The following is a 23003-nucleotide window of genomic DNA, read 5'->3' as shown; positions in this document are numbered from 1 at the left end:
TGCATGAAAATATCGCCAAATAAACATGTGACGATGTGCGCCTTTGAGTCTAATAAATGGTTTGTGATCAGGTCATACGTCCTTAATAATCACACCAGTCCTCTCCTCGTGTTGCTTTCTCTTAACAGGAGAGGGCCAGTGCTCTCCACAGCACCTCCTCTACAGGAGCATCTCTTCAGATTAACTCTTCACAATATGACCACAACGTGTGTGTCCGTCGGTGTCTCAAAAAATAATGGCTAGTTTTAGCCTGCATACTATAATGTAAGCTACTCTAATATACCGTAATTATTATATATTTTTACGAAATCAAACAGCAGCCGCTCTCTGTGGAGTGATTCACACCCCTAATTAGCAGTCATTCACTTTCGCGGGTGCAGTATACGTTTCCTGGTAACAGCGAGCTCCACCAATCGAAGACGTTGTGTCACTCTTCAGGATTTATGGGTAGTGTAGTGGTTCAATGACATCGCGAATAAAACCTGTTTTTCTAAAAAATTTGATGTTGCCCTGATTCACTTGTGGCTTCTACAGGAGCAAATACCATCGATTCACAATATAACGGCAGGTGGTACGTATAATTGGGATGGTTAAAACATAAAGGCTTTTAATCAAATTCTCTATAATGAAAATGAATGGGATTTTAATTTCCCAAACCACAGTACTATATGGCAATTGGCAAAGAAACTCCGGGAGGGAGGAGTGCTTTTGGGATGTTGATTTTTAAAACCTTGCTCTCGTCGGCTCCCTGCAAAAAATGTGTTTGCCATTGATAACAAAATGATCAGTGTCTGATGGACCATGTTACTATAACAAGTATTTTACCAATCTCATAAGATGTTAAGTTGTTTTGCGTATTTTGTATCTTTAAAACAAAATTTAAAGAAATTCAGTCATACGATTCATTCATTCAAGTTTTTTACAAAATGTGATATGATAGTTTTATGAAACGGCTCTTCTTAATGCTGTAGAATGCTCCATTCCCTTGATTGGGCCTTCCCAAAGTTTGACGGACAATTATTTTTGTATAATTGTCCGTTGTTAAACATAATTGACCACAGTCGATGAAAGTAATTTTTTTGCCTCTGATCACGTCTTCCGTAGCACTCCACGAGTAGTCCGGTAAATTATCAACTTAACAACTTTATTGTTAGCTGCATTAGCCTCTTTAGCAAACCAGTCCGAAAACAAACAACATAACTTTACATTGTATTGCATGCACAGCAAGACCATGCAAAATATAAATTGGTGACCGGAATAAATTAGCAATGTAATCAAGTGTGTAAAACGATTTAAAATTGGCATTAAAATGGCCAACATGGTACAAATACAACAAAAAAAAAACGCTTCACAGGCGCAGCCATTTTTTTGAGAGCGTCATCACTGCTCTCGGCCTACTATCCGATTTCCGAAAGATGAAGACAAATAGGGGGTGTGCCTCCGAGAAATGCCGCAAGAAAGCTGGGAGATCTTCGACTTTCGACTCGGAAGTGTCTGACTGTCAATAACAATTAGGGCTGGCCCGAATGCCATTTTTCAGGCTTCGAATACTCGTTGGTTTTTCCGAGCGAATATTCGAATACTCATTCCAGAAAAACACACCATCAAAAACAACATTAATAATCCCTATACACTACCTGGAACCGATTTTGACAGTATCTGCATATTTTGTTGAAGATTTAATAGCTTTTGAACGTTAATTAGTAGGCCTAAGTCAGTTGGAGTTACTTAGTTTTTCCCCGTGGAAGCGAACAGCTGTTGTTCCGTTCCAAATCAGCTGTCCTCTGCCGTCTCAGCCCTTGCGGGAGCTTTTCAATCCATTCTGGAACGTGCATCTTCTCAGGGGATTTGTACAATAAATCCATAACAAATACCGAATATTGATTGTCTTATGTGTCCATATTATATCCATTAAATTGACCGGGTATTCGCAAGACGCTCATGCTCTGCAGCAAGCCAGTCACAGTTGATTGGCGCGGCGCTGTACAGCGAACGTAAACAAACTAAGCTAAGGTTAGCATTTCACTAAGCATTTTTTTTCCTTCCCAGATTCCGCTAATGTTGTTATAAACTCTCGCTTCTCTGCTTGGTGTCGCTTATAGTTTGCCTCCCTCGCTCTGGTAACGTCACATACGTGAAACAACGAAGCTCCGAATACTGATTTAAGCTTTGAATACTAATTTTCCCAACAAGTATTTGAATATTCAAATAATTCGGGCCAGCCCTGATAACAATGGGGGACAACGTCTCAATTTGCGGGACGTGTACAAAGTAATGGAAATGCGGGACTGTCCCGCACAAAGCGACACATCTGGTCACCCTTTTATCGACCACAAAAATAGATAACCCAATAACACTGCCGGAACGTTAAGAACAAACGTTATTTTACGTTCCGAACCGGAGAACGAAAACGTTAAATATACCGGTTCCGTTCGGAGCGGAACGATTGAAAAATAATTTCGTTTTCAACCCCTGCTTCTGTGTGACAGGGGGATAAAAACAACAAACACAGTACCCGCAAGGTATTTCTGGACAACGCAGAAGTAGGGATGGGCGTGAGGAATCGATTACTCGAGTCCTACTCGTTACAAATGAACTCGGTTGGTGGACAGGCAAACTCGAGTTTGCATATACACACACAAACTTAAATTAAATGCATCCATTTCCATGGCGCGTTCCGTGGCGTGTGCAGGCACGCCAGAATTCAAAAAGTTAAGAGATGGCGGTTAAAGCAAACCGCAGCGAAGAATTGAAATACTTTAAAGAAATAGGAGATCATAAGGTGAAATGTAAAATATGCCAAGCGAAATCGAGCTACCAGAAAGTACTATGCGGCAACATATGCTCCTGAAACACAACAGTGAGTTCGGGAAAGCAGACCCGCAGCAACGGTGAAAGTGAAAGTGTGTCGCCGGCTATATTTTCACCGCCGCAAGACGCAGCTGTAATCCCGGGCGTGTAGAGAAGATCACAACGCTGAGTATTTCCATAGTCCATTTGCTGCCGTTTTATTTGCAGCTTTCAGCATTTATTTGCAATGGTTAGGCTACTTGTTTCGTTTTTTTTTAAACTTACAGGCCTTGGTTCGACGTGATTTAAATTGTGAGACGCATATTTATTTTTGTAAGGGAAATGTGTTTTGAACGTTTGCAAAAATAAATAATGAATACTCTGATAACTCTGACTGTTTTGATGGAGAATAAGCATTAGGCCTACATGTTTGGTTGGTAATATTGCCGTTCATCATCAGGCCTATTCCTGCTGCAGATGCGTTGCATTCTAAAAATAGATTTGATTTAACGAGTACTCGATTGATCCTCGAGGAATTCCTTCGATCACTCGAGTTTGGAATTTACTACTCGTGCCCATCCCTACGCAGAAGCTTTGTTTATTGAAGAAAATGTTGCGCAAAAGATTGCCGTCCTTCTTGGACGTCCTCCATTGTTGCTTTTTGTTTAATGTGTCTCGTTATTCTTTTTCATTGAATTTATTAGCAGGCTACACTGTGTCCGGCTGCTATGATGTCACCATGTTTACGTAACTGCCACAACTATCGACCTTCCTGCTTAAACTCCGCCCGCCCATAATTATGAAGGTATTATTGTAGCAAAAGTCTTTAGTACCTGCAGGTGCACAAATCCTCTTGCTACAATTATTGCAGCGCAGTTGGTGCAAAACACATTCGCACACCCGTGTTTCATAATCTGAGAACATGCCCAAAATGTGAGACCATTAAAATACATTGAAGGACACTTGCGGTATGTTAATGCAATAATTTGGGGGGAATTCGGTTGAACTAAGTAATTTAATTTGACATAATGTAAGATACCCAACTCCGTCGTGTAGGATGCCCTCTTGTCTACTTTCAAGGCTCCAGAAAGTAAGAGTTTGCTTGGATGGTCCCAGTGTAGAAAAATGCACCCCCTGCCGGCGACTTTCATTGGTTAGTGCTGCAATTTTGTCCCACCCACAGACGCTCTGCCTCATACGGACACAAATCACTTTTGCTACACATGTACCACCTAGGCGTGTTGCAAAACTACCTGCAAAAAAACCCACAGCTGAGACTTGCAGGAGCAGATTCGAGCAGTTGTAACGATGGACTTGTGCCCGCTCATTCAAATGCTGAAGCGTTCTATATCATTTTATTTGTGAGGAAATTTTTCACAGATGTTCAACTTCTGATGCATTAGTTCAAAATTTTGGTTTACGAATGCACACATTTTGGGCATGCAAATGTGTTTTGCACCAACTGCGCTGCAATGATTGTAGCAAAATAATTTGTGCACCTGTAACCAGAGTTCCCGTCGTCTGGTAATTACCGGTCTTTGACCGGAAAAAAATGAGGAGGACCGAAAATTCTAAATGTCTCCGGTCAGAATGACCGATTGGAAATAAGGCCCCGTCCACACGGAGCCGAAACGGGCGAAAACGATCCGGTTTCGTTTTATGCTTAATGTTCAAGGCGCTGGTTCTCCACAGAAAAAAGTGGAGCGCATCAACCCTGCCCTCATACAGCATGCGCGCTGTATACAAACATTCAGTCACGAGGAGATTCAACCATTGATCAGAACAAAATTGAGCAGGTCCTATGTTCCCGGTTTTCCCCAAAAAGGGTCCTATGTTCCCCTGTAGCCATACATACCGGGGAGCATAGGACCCTTTTTGGGAAAAGCGGGGAACATAGGACCCTTTTCCCAGAAAAGGGGAGTAGGGTCCTATGTTCCCCGCAATCTATCAATCTTTAAAAATATTTAAACTTTGACGCGGCATTCGCGTAATGACAGCCAATCGGCGTTCAACAGAGTGACATGTCGAACGTAACAGCCAATCAGCGTTCAACCGGCCAACTCAGTGCAGTGCAGTCTGGGGTGAACTGCAGCATGGAGGAGAAAGTGATTGTTGCCGTTTGCGACTCCCGGAGCACTTTATATAATAGTAGCCTATATAATATAATTGTATAATAATATCACGGCCAAAAGCTCTGTGCGCCTCCGGATGGCCGTAGCGCGGGGAGCTCTCGTAGGGATTGGGCTTCTCTGGGTTTGTTTACCGGCGTATGAATATACTGCGTCAGGTTCTCCGACGTCTCTCCCTCTTCCACAAAAGGTAAAGACATGCAATGGTAGTTATCTCGGCCGGAATTTGGCAGTAATGGTTGAAAAAGTAACAGACCGGGGAACATAGAACCCTTTTTAAAAAAAGGGTCCTATGTTCCCCGGTCGCATACATATCGGGAAACATAGGACCCTTTTTTGGGAAAAGCAGGGAACATAGGACCCTTTTGTAAAAAAAGGGTCCCATGTTCCCCAGTCTCATACAAAGAGGGGAACATAGGACTCGGGGAACATAGACACGCTTCCCTATAGACTACCGTAGGTTTATGAACTAAACGGCGGCAAGCTAGCGAAAGCCGGCGGCAAGCATTGCGGAGCACCGGTATTTAACAACCATGGCGAATCAAAATATGATCACACACTTCTTCTTCTTTATATAGCCTGCCTATCAATTTTTTTAAGTGCAATAAACACGGACAATATCCGACCGTTTTTTTTCCCAATTTGACCGGTAAAATGAAACCTTCCCGGTCACATGACCGGCACCAATTTCTTCTAGCGGAAACACTGCCTGTAACACAGACTTGCGTACTCGTAAGACCCTATTTTGTGTTTACAATGGTAGAAAAAATATTTACGACTTCAAATGTACTGTTACATATTTGTGACTTTAGAGTACACATGCAAAATAAATATATACAAGGTCAAATTGACTGTGACTTTAGTGTAGGCATTCAAAATTTGTAGTTACAGGTGCTAAAGACTTTTGCTACAATAATAGGCCTACCTTCATACATAATGGTACTGTCGGCGGTGGAAACGCGAGCTGTAACTGAGTCGCACCTAACCGCTCCTAACTGTACTACACCTACTGCACCTAATCGTACCGGACGTAACCACAGCGATCGGTGGAAACGAGCCATAATCGAAGTCAGCTGATCTGAAGCCCATCGGAAAAGAATAAGGCAGTGGCACTGGCTATTCGTACGGCGACCGAGCTTGTCACGTGACCGCACTTGACGGTCAGTCTGCTCGGCGCTAACCCTAACCCTAACCGGACCGACCGTAATTATAGTAATTAATTATAGTAATAACCCTAACCCTAACCCTAACCCTTACCCTAACCATAACCATAACCTGCCGTGAAAATAGACTAATGCAGTATTTTTACGGCGCGCCGTACGAATAGCCTAATTGCTGTAACTGTCCGTCCACACCAGAAGCGAATTGAGCGACCAAATCGCCGGAAGTCATTCACTTTCTATGGGCAAGAGCGACCAAAGCAACCAAAGCGACCAACGCTACCAGCGGCCAAAGTTGAGCGACCAGAGCGTCAAAAAGAAGTTGAAAACTTTTTAACTTTATGCAAATGACTATTATTCGCTTCAGCGGCCAAACACTGACAGCCAATCGGAATGTAGACGCTCTTCGCTTGCGTGGATCCCAGGGAACATCGGCAGGCACTTTGGTTCCTACCTACCTTTAGGTAGGAACCAAAGTATTAATCGCGGCTGTAACTGGGCACCCGGTGTTGTACGAACCCACCCTTTTTCAGTTCAGAGATCGAAACGCCATAGTGGTTTGGATATCAAGTGATGATAAGCGGGAGTATTTATAGGCTACATCTAGAACGTTCGTATTTAAGCGGGACTCATTTTAATTTGCTCTACATGCCACCAATCTAACCAACCAATCTCGTGTAGCATGCTTTAAACAAAACCAAAAAAGTTTTTGAAATCGTCACATAAACAAACTAATCGACAAGACGAGGGATAAATGACAAGGGATATATCTCTTGTCTTTTATCCCTCTATTCCCCACTATTCACGGAGCCTGAGGTGAATAATTGTTAATTAAATAGTCTAGATAGATAGCCTAGTCAAGTCTTTATTAATACCAAACGACACAAATCGTCGGGAATCCATTTAGGTGGTTCGGCCCACACAGGACAGTAGCCTACAAGACCACACAGAACAAGTCTGACTGGACATACACACAATACATCACATTAAAACTAGACACGCGTTGATAGATAGATAGACAGAAAGACCAAGATAGATAGATATGTTCCATTATTTGCCTTGCGGAGCCAACCAGTCCTGTGCACGTATGCAAATTAGCCATGTGCGCTAATGTCTATTTGTTTTGAATGCGACGAATGAGTGCAGATCATGATTTGCAGATCCAGATCAGTGAAACATATTTCAACTACTACAGCACGCAGGGTTTTTTGTTCTCGGTTGTAATTAGCCTACATTTGAGGATTTTTTTTTATATTGGGGGGAATCACTGTCCTACTTGTTGTCGAAGCACTTTATCGAACAAGCAAAACCGTCTCGGCAATATGGCCAAGGTGTATGGGAGAGTTCACTATTTGATATGGCTGTCTGTAGGGCCTACTAAACGCATACGGCTCCTTTAAATGCGTCTGCATAATTGAATTGTACGTCATGAGCGACTTGAGCGACCAAAGCGAACAGAAAAATTCGCAGCGAAACTTTGTGAGCGACCAAAGCGTCTTTGACGCTTTGGTCGCTCCTGGTGTGGACGTACAGTTACGGTCGCCGTACGAATAGCCACTATGAAAAAATAAAGCCTACTACCAGGCCACTATGGATGAGTTTCCGATCATTTAATATTTAATATTCTTGATATTTTGGGAAATACGGTAAATTTGGACCTTGGTTAAAGGCTGAGTTGTCAAGAGACCAAGAGAGGACAGCAGCATAGAAGAGGGCAATGAAGCAAAGCGGCACAAAGTTTTGGATGCCAGAGACATTGACAAAATATAAAATCAAATCAATTCTAAAAAGAAACCGTGTGAAGATATTTTTTTATTTTGGCAAGTAGCCGTGTAATAATAATGTTTAGAATGGTCCATATCGGGAAAATAAACCCAGCCAGGGCGAACCGGTCTTGCCTCGCCCTGGAAGGGCTTAGAACTATTCCCAATATCAAATCGTGGAGCCAATATCATGTAGCCTACCGTGAGCTCGTCACAACCAAGGCAACTGATGAGGGTTGAGGCATCTACCTATATCTTATAATGCATATGTAACAGTGTAAATAATTACTTTCTTTTATTTGTTAAATTCTGTTAAACTTGGGACTCCAACCAATATTTTATATTTTATTCTGAAAGTCCACGGCGGAAGTTTGTGTTTGAAAGTTCAGAAGCAACCAAGCTTACGTTGTGTTCGAACGGACTACGGCTGAATATATATGTGAACACTGGTTGTGTGTTGTCCCATGTTGCAGCTAATAAACCAGTCCAGTGCTCCACCCAACCTGTCTCTGTGAGTTCATATAAGAAGCAGAAGAGCTGCAGTGTACCCAAGGTCACATTGGTGCCGTGACTCGTCGATCTCCTGCTGGACGGTGGCTTCTTCAGCGCGATCCGGGGATTCGTTTTCTACTGCTGCTCCTCTGAGTGTAATCAGGTGGAAATTTTATTTGGACTGTTGAGCTGTCAAAGAGCATATCGATTTTTTCTGTTCATTTATTTTTTCAGGTGCTCTTTTGTAATTACTTTATTGCATTTTTTTTGAGTGTTGGATTTAATTTGTGACATTGAACTTTCTTTTTGTTTTTTTGTTTTTTCACAATGAGTTTTAGTCAAGAGGGGTATGGCGCCCCTCGTGCCATTGGCAGGGGGAGAGGAGCGTTGGGTTCTCCTATGTTCTTACAGTTTGGAACACCTGTGAACGGGCGTGGTATTGTTCTGGGGAGAAATGAGGGTACACCAGGGTTCCCTTTGATCGGTAGGGATGTGTCCCCTCCCCCAAGTCACCCTGTGGGTAATTCACATGAGCCTCAACGCACAAGTTCTGCTCTCCCAAGCCCTGAGGCCCTTGCCAATGAGATAGTCAATCAGATGGGGGATGTAATTCAGCATGTTACTCAGAAGGTTGTACAGAACATTATAACCCAGCTCAGCCCATCTGTTAGTACCCCTTTAACCAATGCTTTCGCTTCGCCAACCAACGCTGACGTGTCTTCTTCAAACATGCTTGACGCCTCTCATATACAGCTTGTATCCCACAGAAAATTGAAAGATCCCCCATGCTTCAGAGGGGAGAGCTCTGACTCTGTGTCTGTAAGAGAGTGGGAGGATCTCATGCGAACTTATATTAAGATAAGTAATCTGAGACCTGAGGAACAAGCTGAAGAGATCCTTGTTCACCTTAGAGGTAAAGCTAAAGACATCGCCCGAGTTGGTACTAGAAATAGTGACATAGACATCACCCGTGACCCTGAAGCTATCTATGGTCTCCTACGAAAGCACTTTGACTCTGCCCCCTGCTCACCTCTCCCACTAGCAGACTTCTATACCACTCTGCCTGAGAAAGAAGAGGGGGCATTTGACTATTGGTTCAGGCTGCACCGTGCCGTTGACATTGCTGTTGAACGGCTGAAAGAGCATGGCAAGACGCTAGAAAGTCCTGGCACTGAGGTAACACGCATGTTCATAAGAAACTGTCCCACCCCTGAGCTTTCTATGACCTTTCGTTCAAAGACTATGGACAAGTGGACTGCTCATGAAGTTCAGGAAATCTTATGCGAGTATCATTCAGGTCTGACATCCACTGTTAGCAAGGTAGCCAGGGAGAGGGTAACAATGAACATACAGCAGACTGCTCCACCACCACCTGTACCACCTACTGGGGGGCAGGGCGCGCCACAGTCACAGGCCACAGACTCTGCTACCCTTGAACGGCTTATCAGCATGCTGGAGAAGGTGCTTTTGCAGAGACCGGTTCAGTCGGGTCCATCCAGGCAGTCTGGCCCACGGCGTCCCAGAATTGAAGGATTACATGACGTACCTTGTTCTGTCTGTCGTGACACCGCTCACTCCGCCTTCACTCACTGCCGTGACCATAGGCTCTGTTTTCAGTGTCACTCACCAAACCACTCGAGTCGTGCTTGTCCTGGCCACACAGCCTCAAACACTCGTCAGCAGCCGGAAAACTAGTGGGTCCGCACTTCAGGGAGGACAGTGTGGATCATGATAGTGAGTCTCCCAGCTGTGACAGTGATGACTTGGAATCTTTGTACGAATCTCTTTGCTCCTTTGCACTGTCTGGAAAGACAGTAATTTTCCAATCAACACACAGACTTCAGAAATCTGACAGCTTGTTCTACACTGATGTTTGTGCTGCAGGTGGAGCTCAATTGAAAGCCATGATTGATAGTGGTTCCATGTCATGTTCTATAAGTGAAGCTGCTGCTGCACGTCTCTTGCAACACTGCCCTGATTTGAATAGTAGTCCTGCTGATGACATTGTTGTTGTTGGCGCTGGAGGTCACCATGTTTATCCAAAAGCAGTCTATGATTTAGAGGTGGTTATCTATGGCTTCAAGTTGCTCATCCCAACACTGGTCATCCCTGGACAGACAGACGACATGATTGTTGGTAGTAACGCTATCAAACTGCTGATACACTTGATGAAAAAGTCTGAAGACAATTGGAGACTTCTAGCTGCACCAGTTGACATGGCAGATGATGACTGTAGCCAGTTCTTATCCCTGCTCTCCAACTCTGAAAAGTGGCGGGGGGGGCCCATGCCCGACAAGATCGGCACAGTAAAGTTAAGGCAGAGTATTACACTTGAACCTCTGTGAGAACACCTTGTCTGGGGCAAGTTGCCTGTATCTGCACCTTTGTCAGTGGGGAGCACAGTTGTTGTCGAACCGACTCAGTCAAGATCAAGGCCCAGAAATGTACTGGTTGGTCGTGTTGTCACACCTCTGTGGGGTGACAGGTGGGTGCCCGTAAAACTGATCAATCCTAGCAGCAAGGCAGTGACTCTGAGGAGAAACTGCAAGATTGCAGATGTCTTCCCATGTGTCGCAGTTGAGGAACTGCCCTCACCTGAAAAGGTTTCTGTCAATATCCAAGATGTCTCACAGGGCTCTGTGGTGACAAAGTCCCCTCAGCAGAGAAAAGAGGTCTTAAACGACTTGGGACTACAAGACTTGGATTTAGATGGCTGTGAGGTGTCTGATCAGTGGAAAGATCGACTTTTGGAGCTTGTCGTGAAGTTTGAGTCGGTCTTCTCAAGGGATAAGATGGACTGCGGGGAGGCTACGGAATTCGTCCACAAAATACACCTTGTGGACGAGAGGCCGTTTCGCCTACCGTACCGCCGAGTTCCACCAACACAGTACGAGAAGTTGAGAACCGCATTGAATGAGATGGAGGAAAGAGGCATTATCCGGAAGTCACACAGTGAGTACGCTTCACCACTGGTCTTGGTGTGGAAAAAGGATGGCAGTCTGCGCATTTGTACTGATTTCAGATGGCTTAATGCGAAGACTGTGAAAGATGCGCATCCACTGCCTCACCAAGCAGATACTCTTGCTGCACTTGGAGGAAATGTCTTCTTTTCCACCATGGACTTGACTTCCGGATTTTACAATGTACCACTTCATGAGGAACACAAGAAGTACACAGCCTTCTCCTCCCCCTTTGGCCTCCATGAGTACAATAGGATGCCCCAAGGTCTATCTAACAGTCCCGTAACCTTCATGTGGATGATGTTATCAATCTTCGGGGATGAAAACTTCAGCAGCTTGCTCTGTTACTTAGACGACCTGATGGTCTTTGCCCCCAGTGAGCAGCTAGCCCTTGAACGTCTGGAGATGGTGTTCTCCCGTCTAAAAACTCACAAACTTAAGCTGGCTCCCAAGAAATGCCATCTTCTGAAGAGCTCAGTTAGGTTTCTGGGCCACATTATCTGTGCAGATGGGGTGAGAACAGACCCTGACAAGGTCAAGACTATTGCTGATGTAGGAGAGTCAGAGTTGATGGAAAATGATGGTGTCACGCCTTCCTGGAAAAAGATAAGGTCTTTCCTTGGCATGGTTTTTTATTACCAGCATTTCATTGCTGACTGCTCTGCAAAAGCCAAACCTCTTTTCAGTCTAATTTCTGGACGTCAAGTTCAGTCTCAGGCCAAGAAAAGAGCTAAGTTCAAGAAAAAACCCTCTGCCCCATTGGCTATGACGCCAAGTGACTGGACTGCTGCATGTCAGGAATCTTTCCAAATCCTGAAAAGTGAACTCACTCATGGTGTTACTTTGGCTCACCCAAACTTCGACCAGCCTTTCATCCTTGCTGTCGATGCTTCCTTTGATGGCATTGGGGCCGTCTTGTCTCAAGTGGCACCTGGTGAGACAATTGCTAAGCCTGTGGCCTTTGCTAGCAAGACATTGACCCGTTCTCAAATGAACTACCCCGCACACAGGCTGGAATTCCTGGCACTGAAATGGGCCGTGTGCGACAAATTCAGTCATTGGCTAAAGGCAAAACACTTCACCGCCTGGACGGATAACAACCCCCTGTCCTACATTCTGACAAAACCACGCTTAGATGCATGTGAGCAGAGGTGGGTGGCCAAGCTGGCAGCATTCAACTTCGATCTGAAGTACGTTCCAGGAGATAAGAACACTGTTGCAGACGCTTTGAGCCGTGAGCCATTTGTTCAGTCATGCGTTGGTCACCGCTTGCTGAAAGAGCCTTATATCGCATTATTGGACGAAGTCAATGGCGTTGTCAGAGGCACGGTGCAGGATGCTTTTCGGCTGACGAATAATTGTCAGGTTGTTCAAGGTGCAAGGGCAGAGCCATCAGACCTTAGTGATGTGCATGATCCTCAGACTGAGGGAAGTTCCATCAGCTCGGACGAGGTGTCAGCTGCACTGAGCGCTCATCGTGGTTGTGGTCATCTCAGTGCTAACTTACCATTGCCACAGTTGCCTGACGAAGACCCTTCCACTGTGATCCCTCAGAGCCAGCTTTTGAGCCTGCAGGAACAGGACCAAACAATAAGCAGAGTCCTGTTCTATGTGCAGCGAAAAAGGAAAGCTACCAGACGTGAGGCTGCAGCTGAACCTGCCTGCGTCAGTAAGCTCCTTAGACATTGGGAAAAGCTAAAAGTACAAAATGGGATTCTGTACAGGGTGAGAAAAGACAACCGACTGAACAAAAAGTTGTCACAGTTCATTGTGCCAGATGGCCTTAAACATGAAATTCTCCTTGGTCTCCATGACAATGCGGGTCATCAGGGCCGTGCACGGACCCTCTCCCTCGCCAGAGAGAGGTTTTTCTGGGCTGGCATGGAAACAGACATAGTAAATCATGTACGACGATGTGAACGATGCATTGTTGGCAAAACTCTTGAACCTGCAGCCCGTGCACCCCTTGAATCCATTCACACATCTGAACCAATGGAGCTGGTGTGCATTGACTTTTGGACAGCTGAACTGAGTGAAAAAAAAACTGTTGATGTCTTGGTCATAACCGACCACTTCTCCAAAATGGCACATGCCTTCCCCTGTCAGAGTCAAACTGCGAAACACGTAGCTCGCCGATTGTGGGATGATTTCTTCTGTGTGTATGGCTTTCCCAAGAGAATCCATTCGGATCAGGGGGCCAATTTTGAGAGCAGGCTCCTAAAGGAACTTTTGGAGATGGCAGGAGTAAAGAAGTCGCACACCACACCTTACCACCCAATGGGTAATGGTGTCACGGAGCGTTTCAACAGGACGCTGGGGAATATGTTGAGAACTCTTCCCCCAACTGCAAAAGCCAGGTGGCCTCAGGTGCTGCGGACTCTAACCTTTTGCTACAACTGTACTGTGCATGAGACGACCGGCTTTGCCCCATTTTACCTCATGTATGGTCGGGTTCCACGTCTTCCTATTGACGTCATGTTCCAGCATGTGGTTCAAGATGATTAAGTGATCAGCCATGGCGAGTTTGTCTCACGGTTGAAGCAGGACTTGAGCGAAGCCTCAGGGATTGCTCTAAAACACAGCCTTGACGAGCAAGCACGTCATGCCAGGCTGTACAACCGCAGAGTGAAGGGCTCTCCACTCCACTTTCCATGGACTGTTTAAGTTCTAGATGACCAGGAGTTTTGTTTTTTTTTTTTTTTTTTTTTCAGTTTTATAGGGGCTGCATTTTGTTTGTTCCTTGGGTATGCAATGTGTGTTGCCTTGATCGAGATGTTCAGAAGGTGTATATGGCATCTTCTACTGGTCTGTGGAAAGTATTGGGCTTGGTACCTCCTAATCCTTTTGCACTCCCTATGGGGGGATTTTGTATCGACTGTAGTTCGCATCTGTGGTTTGGCTTCACATTGAGCAACCCTAATTTTTTTTCTTTCTTTCTATTTCTTTTCTCGTTATACTGCTCTGGATTTGTCTGTTGTTTAACTGAATTTAAAGGGGGTGTATGTAACAGTGTAAATAATTACTTTCTTTTATTTGTTAAATTCTGTTCAACTTGGGACTCCAACCAATATTTTATATTTTATTCTGAAAGTCCACGGCGGAAGTTTGTGTTTGAAAGTTCAGAAGCAACCAAGCTTACGTTGTGTTCGAACGGACTACGGCTGAATATATATATATGTGAACACTGGTTGTGTGTTGTCCCATGTTGCAGCTAATAAACCAGTCCAGTGCTCCACCCAACCTGTCTCTGTGAGTTCATATAAGAAGCAGAAGAGCTGCAGTGTACCCAAGGTCACACATAGAAGAAAACTCACTTGGGTTGGATACTAATTGTTTTGGTTCTATGAATACAATGCGGGGTTATAGCTGCTCTTGCAGCTACCTAAAGCATTTCAACCAACAATACCAAAGGGTTCACTTTTTTGATGGGAGATTTTCTCTCCAGATAAACAGGAGTAAATTAAACATCAAAAACAGGACATTTCCAAGTGTAATATCCACTCTCAACAATAACCCAAACACGTCAGTGTTGTGTAAACAGTCCCTCCATTCGGCAGTGAACTTGAAGCCACATGCCAAGATAGATCACAAGATAGACTTCCGTTCACTATGCATTCAAATTCACTGAGACAATCTGTTGGGACTGTATTTAGTCCCAGAGGACAAATGCCAGTTTACCTCCCTGCCGTGAGTGAATGCGAGTCGTTTGGTGGGAAACGGACTGATGACCGGGGTATGGGCAGACCCGGCGGGACGGGGAGGGCCACGCCATTGATTTAGCTACTGACAGCAGAATGGATGAGGGCTTCAGCTGGACGTGGTCCAGGGGAGGCAGACTGCACGGGGAGGAGGAAGACATTGGACTGGATACTGAGAAATGTTCGAACAACGCTATTGAACCACACGTCTGATAGGAGCTGGGGAGATGCTGGTAATAACGTTGGTAATAATGAAAGAAGTAGTTTGCGGTGGTTGTCTGTTTCTGACACTACTAGCACTTGTAGCAAATAGGCCAGGTCCCCGGGGAGATCCGAGGCTCCCGGGCTAAGACCCAGGCCCATAAGTCCTTCGTTGGGAGAATGACCTTTCTATGGAGACACACGTTTTGAATGTGCGCCGTGGCTCCAATGATCGGATATCGACCGATCTGTTCCCCCTGGGCCTGGGGATGCAACCAACCGTCATATTCCGTGATACATTAACCCAATAACGTGTTTGAATTATATTACAAATCGGCTAGCGTTTTCTTTTTTCGCGAATATTGCACACCATTGACCGTGTCAGTAACGTTAGAGCAGCAGCGATGGATCTTGGGAGCATTTGTCAAATCTCGGACGGCACCCTCCGGCGAGAGGAGGGGGGACAACGAAAGGGACAAAAGCAACAGGGCGATCCTACAACAGCAACAGAGAGGTGTCAACAACACACGCACACGCACACAGACACATTCAGTCTCACACACACACACCAACAGACACATGTACCAACACACACACACACACACACACACACACACACACACACACACACACACACACACACACACACACACACACACACACACACACACACACACACACACACACACACACACACACACACACACACACACACGATCCATGTGTGCTTTGATTACAGTCATAGAGCACAAAGCTAATTGACCTGACCAGAATTGGCAATTTACAAAGAGGGCTCGAATATCCCAGATGAACCAAATGCACAATATTCAGGCTGAATTTATACGTAAACGAATGGACAATTGCAATTCATTGTTCGAATTGATATTGTCTATAGCGAGAGAACCAATCTGATAAATCATTGACTATCGGAGACGTGGTGATATCTTATCTTTACGAACAGCCTACAGCCCCTACCCAAGGGCTAGAGAAAAGTAAGACAATGAAAATAAAAGATGACAACAACGCAGCCTACCTTCAACCGCCAACACCACCGGCAGCACCAGGCTGCACACCCAGAGACAGTAATCCATTGTCATGAAACCAGACCTTCCAACATGGAGAAAGGTGTGCGGACTGGATCCTTCGGACAACGAAGACTCAAACAAGAACTGCCGCAGCCGCCGGCCGTGTTACATCCCCGGGTATCATGTCCTCACTGAGCCGTCTTTTCTCATCACCACGCCATCCTCCAGATCACATCCAAGGATTCAGCACTGCACTTAGCGTTTTTAGTTGTTCGTGTTTGATTCACATGTAGCCTATTCCGTCATTTGAAGGAGCGTGAAGCGATGCACTACAACGCGCCCTCTTCTCTCCCTCTCTGGATTGGTGTCTCTCTCCCGCTCTGGGTCGGTGTCTCTCTCCCGCTCTGGATCGGTGTCTCTCTCCCGCTCTGGATCGGTGTCTCTCTCCCTCTCTGGATCGGTGTTTCTGTCGACAAGTTCCTGAGGCTCGCCCAGTAGAACCGAAAGCCTTGCAGCGACAGATCTCCTTTATCCACTGGGCCAACTACACGTAGCTGTTGCTCCTCAAGGAATGTGCGTCGGAATGGCAATCCTGGGACCGGGACCTAAAGAGGGGGTGGGGGGACTGGGGGGCGTGCGCAGTCGGAGGGTGAGGGGGTGGGAGGGAGGCTTCAGACATGTAGCCCGAGGCAGCTGCCAGACCTCCTGTATAGTCGCTGTAACATGTGAAGGTAGCATCCCTCCTGCTGAGAGGGTAGAGGGTTCCGGGTAAAAACAGCGGTATGCAGGTACTGGGATTATTCGAGATGAAATAAGCATCGTTTTGTGTTCTTTAACGAACTCCGGTTGCGTGGCTTTGAATGTCGATCCATGAGGCCGTCAGTGGAGGGTTGGCGCCCCCTACGGCCACTGAGTCTTTGGAGGGAGAACTCCTGTTTGTTTGGACGGGTTGGTAGGCGAACGGCAGCACAGCTTAAAGGTCCCATGACATGCTATTTTATGTATTCTTTAATATAGGTATTAGTGGGCAACTAACACAGTATTCAAAGACGTTCCCTAAATTCAGCCGTGGTGCAGAGTTACAGCCACTCCGAGCCAGTCGCACATTGAGCTTCCCCCAAATGCGCTGTTTCGGTGGGCGTGTCAAGGAGGAGGGTGGGGGTGTGGCCCTGAGCAGCTTGCAGCCACCATGCGCTCTGTTTACAGTGGATGTATCGCAATGGCGAGCCGCACACAGCCTTTAGCCGTGTTCTGTAAATATTCTAGAACACACGGGAGTCCTGGAGCTCTATATCTAAATATTATCATATAGCCTACACAGATGTCTATATCATATAATATATATTATCACGGCCAAAAGCTGTGTGAGCCGATATTATGAATCTCAAACGACCGCGTTGGGTTCTCCGACGTTCCTGGTTCTTCAACGTCCACATCAATGTGAATACACACACTGTAACGCAAGTGTTTCTTGTCGGTTCTTTGACGTGTCTTGTATTTCCACAACGAGACTGTCGTGGGGGTTATCTGAGCCATGGTTGAGAAGGAATTGGGGGAAAGGAACTTTGATTTGACTCGCTGAAGTACATGAACTGCGACATGCCGCCGGTTGCCGCGAGGCACCATCGCCCGGCAGCGGGCAGCCGGCAGCAGGCAGCGCGCGGTTCAGTCGACTTCAGGTTGATGTGAAAGTGGAAGAACCAGAGACGTCGCAGAACCCGACAAAGTCGTTTGTGATTCATAATATCGTCTGGAGGCGCACACAATATGTTATATGATATAGATATCTATGTATATGATATTATTTAGATATAGAGCTCCAGGACTGTAACGCAAGTGTTGTACACTTCCTTGTTATTTGGATAACCGTTCTGCTGTTGGTGTGACGTCGGACTCTCGTATCTGGTATTTCTACAACGAGACTCGTATTGGGGGTTATCTCAGCCAAGGTTGAGAATGAATTGGGGGAAGGAACTTTGGCTTTGACTCCCTCAAGAACATGAACCACGACAAGGAGGAGAAAGGGATCTTTGCCGGGCAGCGCTTATGCACCTCCGCCGGTGGTCCCTCAGCGGGGCTCAAGCGGGAGACATTCGCCGCCAACAATCCCTTTCTCCTCCATGTCGTGGTTCATGTTCTTGAGGGAGTCAAAGCCAAAGTTCCTTCCCCCCAATTCATTCTCAACCTTGGCTGAGATAACCCCCAATACGAGTCTCGTTGTAGAAATACCAGACGTGTTATGCGCCATCACACCAACAGCAGAACGGTTATCCAAATAACAAGGAAGTGTACAACACTTGCGTTACAGTCCTGGAGCTCTATATCTAAATAATATCATATGATACATAGATATCTATATCATATAACATATTGTGTGCGCCTCCAGACGATATTATGAATCACAAACGACTTTGTCGGGTTCTGCGACGTCTCTGGTTCTTCCACATCAACCTGAAGTCGACTGAACCGCGCGCTGCCTGCGGCCGGCTGCCCGCTGCCGGGCGATGGTGCCTCGCGGCAACCGGCGGCATGTCGCAGTTCATGTACTTCAGCGAGTCAAACCAAAGTTCCTTTCCCCCAATTCCTTCTCAACCATGGCTTAGATAACCCCCACGACAGTCTCGTTGTGGAAATTCAAGACACGTCAAAGAACCGACAAGAAACACTTGCGTTACAGTGTGTGTATTCACACACACATACACACACACACACACACATGTGGCGCTCGCACGGTCGAGTCTCATTGGCGGGCCAACGTCTCTGGGCGGGCCAGGCAGAGTAAGGGGAGGAGCTGAGATTCCTCATGACGTCATGAGCACAGATTTCCAAATCAGCGCGCTTGAGCCTCCGTTTTTTCAAAGGCGAGCAGAACAGCTAGTGCTCGTTTTACACCAAACGCAAGTTTTAGCCACTGGGGGACCATAGGCAGGCTAGGGGAACTCATATTTATGTTAGAAAACCTCATAAATTGAGATTTTCATGTCATGGGACCTTTAAGAAAAGGGTTTTTGGTTATTATTACAATATATGTAATATGTGCCATCTATTATATAATATATATCATTTATTACATCTATTATAATCGTATATAATATTATTTTGTACAATGGAAATCAATGGGAAGACGGCGGAGCTGTACGCGCCCATCCTCTGACACTTCAACTACTTCCGACTTACTAACTTGGTCAATTATTATACCCGTTAACCTTCCTTCAAACATTGAACCAATCAACACACATCCCACGTATCTTCAATAATATGGCTTAAATATTGGGCATATGTCTTAGGGGACCACCGTTTATATGGCTAGAGGCTAGCTGCTTGCAACACATGCTCCCGGTACTCCCGGTAGAAGCTAAATGCTAATGTAGCAGTAGACACTCAATGAAGTGCGCATAGCAGCCGGTAGGGGGAACGCTACATAAAGGTGGCAGGTCTCCCCGGTGCTCTCTCTCTCTGCGCTCAATTGCATGCATGACTTCCGGTCCGAAGTGTTGTCTCGCGGCAGGTAAGGTGGTACGCTGCTGCTTTGTTTCCGAGATCCTATTGAGGTTGTTGTTGATTCTTGGGTGCATTTGCTTTGCTGCAGAGCGCTTGAGCTGCCGTGCCCCGCTATTAGCGTGCGCTACTCCCGTTGGCCTGCGTTGGTAAGTGTCCTCTTGGTCTGCACAATCTGATTAAATATTAGCGCTAACAATGGTTCGGTTGTAGGTACCGCATGTAGCTGTAGGCTCCTCCCCCATTCACATCAGCCTCCGCCTTAACAGTTTATTGTGTGCTTATTCCATTGGATTAATTAAATAAAATATATATTGTTAAAACTGTGAACCACGTCTCCTGCCATTAGAGTCAACTTACTTGCGTGTCTTAAATTAAATCTTTGGGTGAAAGTCCCAAGGTGGCGTTGTCTGCAACCTCCTGAACACGGGCTGTGCTTGGTGTGGTCCCTAACGTCACCTCGCCGCCGTGCTTCCCGCCCGCTTTTCCCCTCGCCCTGCCACACTAACAATAATGCTTAAAACAATCTTTTTTACGCCATGCTATCTACCCAAACAATATTCCATATGGAAGCTGAGGCTCCAAGGAGTCCAACAGTATCTTCATCATTTTGTGAGCTTATTTCCATTAAGTAGATGTGACGGAATATGGTCAAAAACATATTTTTCCAAGATACTACCACACGCACGGGCGAATGCACGCAAGCGCGCATAAACACTATCAGAACAACTCAGCTATTCTATATTTGTAATCAAATGTAATCAAACTGGATCCTTTCAGCTATTTGCTTAAATCTTCACATTATTTGTTTCCAACCCTTTTTTTTTTTTTTTTTAAATAGTGTGCATGTTTACACTGTTTAATCCATTTAGACTGTTAAATCTTTTCACTTTTTTAAGTCATTTCACATTTCTTTACATCTTAAACTATGCAGCTTTACTAAAACATATTTTCAACCTCACTTTACATTATAGCACTCACCACATTTTCTGCAGGAAATGCATTTTCTAGTTTAATTTATAATCCTTTGGGTTTGTATGGTGGCAGGTCTTGATTCTCAACATAGCGGTGAAAGCAGGCCGTGCGGGCGCTGTGCTTCATCAGGCTCCAGCAGAGTGCGGTGGATGGCAGGACATGGCAAACGCTGCTCTCATGTGGCGGACGAGGCCTCCCTTCACAAGGCTCATTCATCAGCGGGCTGCACACGCACACACTCAGCAACCAAGCGTCACACACACACACACACACACACACACACACACACACACACACACACACACACACACACACACACACACACACACACACACACACACACACACACACACACGACACGCCCCCCTTTGTCGTCTCCCATCACCCCCCAGAGCTCCCCAACCCCACTCCTCCACTCCATCTCCCACCCCAAACATCCCCCAGCTCCCCCCCTATCCCAAGACATTGTGAGTCACCCTCTCCCAATCCTTTGTCCCGGTATCTTTGTGTGCTAATTAACTACAGTTCAGTTCCCAGCAGGGTCGGGTCATCCTCGGCTATTGAGCTCTGATTGACGGCTCTCTTTAACCGCACCCACTATGTAGAAACCAAGGCAAAAAAATAAAGCAATGGCATTCGTGGTGCATTCAACTAAAGCCAGTGTAACTCAGTGTCAATGGGTTGTACAAACTCAACCAATCACATTAAATGAAAGGAGTAAAAGCGTCTGAGGTAGGGCTGGGACGACGCGTCGACGTAATCGACGACGTCGACGCATAAATTACGTCGACGCGAAAAATGCGCGTCGATTTAAAAAAAAAAAAAAAAGAAAAAAAAAAAAAGAAAAAAGAAAGATGGGCGGCGCCGGAGCGTAGTTGCAACGCGAGTGGCTCCTCAGACTTTCATAAGTGCAAGGCGCCACGCACTCGTTCCTCTAAAGTATGGGAATTCTTTAATGTGAAATGAAACGATTCCGTGATATGTCGTCTTTGCAAAATGGAGATGACTTTCCATTCTAGCACCACGGCAATTCACCAGCACCTGAAGAGGCGTCACCCGGTAGCAGCTGCAGATGACTGAGCACCGTAGAATTCTAAGAATGCATTACTTTGCACTTTTATTTTGGAATTTAAAGGCAATAAACATGTATTGAAATGTTAAGGAATTCAGATATGTAAATCAACATGTATAAATTGCTATTAGTCAATTAATGGGGAGATAATCGAGAATCGAATCGAATCGAAATCGAATCGGACTGAAAAAATGAATCGTTAGATGAATCGATGCATCGAAAAAATAATCGCTAGATTAATCGTTTAAAAAATAATCGTTTATCCCAGCCCTAGTCTGAGGCACTGATTGGTGGAGGGGCTATGTCTCAACAACATTTAGCATTTCAATTAACGGCTCAACCTTTGGATTTAGTTCTAATTTTAAATTCATTTGCTTTTATCATTGCCTTAAAGGTCCCATGTCATGCTACTTTATGGATGCTTATATATAGTTGTTAGTGGGCCCTTAAAGGACCCATGGCATGAAAATCACTTTATGAGGTTTTCTAACCTTAAAGGGCAACTTCACCCATTTCACTTAAGCTTTGTATCGTTAGAAACCCACTCATATTTTTGAATGGTCGAGCATCATTCCCTTATTTTCTGGAGAGACTGGAGAGATCCGTATCAATCTTCAACACTTCCTGTTTACAATGACGCAATATCACGATTTACAAGAAAATAGGAAGTGTAACTGTGTTGACACCAAACGCGACGGGGCGACAGGATCCCATACAAAGTGAACGTATAGACGCGTATCGGGCGAATTTTACGTGAGAGAAAATCGGCGACAAGTTTTGATTTATCGCGCCACACTCTGCCGTGCACAGGCGAGCGCGTTCACGAGGATTTGTGGCGCGACAAATTCGCTCGAGTTGAAATTTTGAACTTTGACGCGAATTTCACTTGATGACAGCCAATCAGCGTTCAACAGCGTGGCCACTGAGTCACATGTGTAACATAACAGCCAATCAGCGTTTAACCGTCAAACTCAGTGCAGTGCAGTCCGGGGTGAACTGCAGCATGTTTGCGACTCCCGGAGCTCTATATATAATATAATAGTATATTATATAATATTTGTACATATAATATCACGGCCAAAAGCTCTGTGCGCCTCCGGATGGCCGTAGCGCGGGGAACTCTCGTAGGGATTGGGCTTCTCGGGGTTTGTTTACCGGCGTTGCTATGTTTCCGGTCTTGTGTGTTCCAACGGTTTATAAGGTAGGCCTATCTAATAAATCTCTGTCTATTCAATACTTC

The 23003-nt window shown here is 45.5% G+C and overlaps 1 protein-coding gene across 1 annotated transcript in view; it reads right to left on the bottom strand.

The window, feature by feature from the left end:
• Positions 1 to 16848, bottom strand: part of ephb3a (eph receptor B3a) — a 55971-nt gene extending 39123 nt beyond the window's left edge. The window contains exon 1 of the mRNA XM_060059913.1: positions 16227 to 16848. Within this exon, the coding sequence (XP_059915896.1) occupies positions 16227 to 16290 (64 nt within the window). The 5' untranslated portion in view covers positions 16291 to 16848. The remainder of the gene's footprint in view (positions 1 to 16226) is intronic.
• Positions 16849 to 23003: the final 6155 nt, after the last annotated feature.

This window comes from Gadus macrocephalus, chromosome 8 (genome assembly GCF_031168955.1).
Source record: "Gadus macrocephalus chromosome 8, ASM3116895v1".
In the NCBI taxonomy this organism is placed as follows: Eukaryota; Metazoa; Chordata; class Actinopteri; order Gadiformes; family Gadidae; genus Gadus; species Gadus macrocephalus.
The sequence above is the reverse complement of the archived record's forward strand: the minus strand, read 5'-3'. Positions and strand labels throughout refer to the sequence as shown.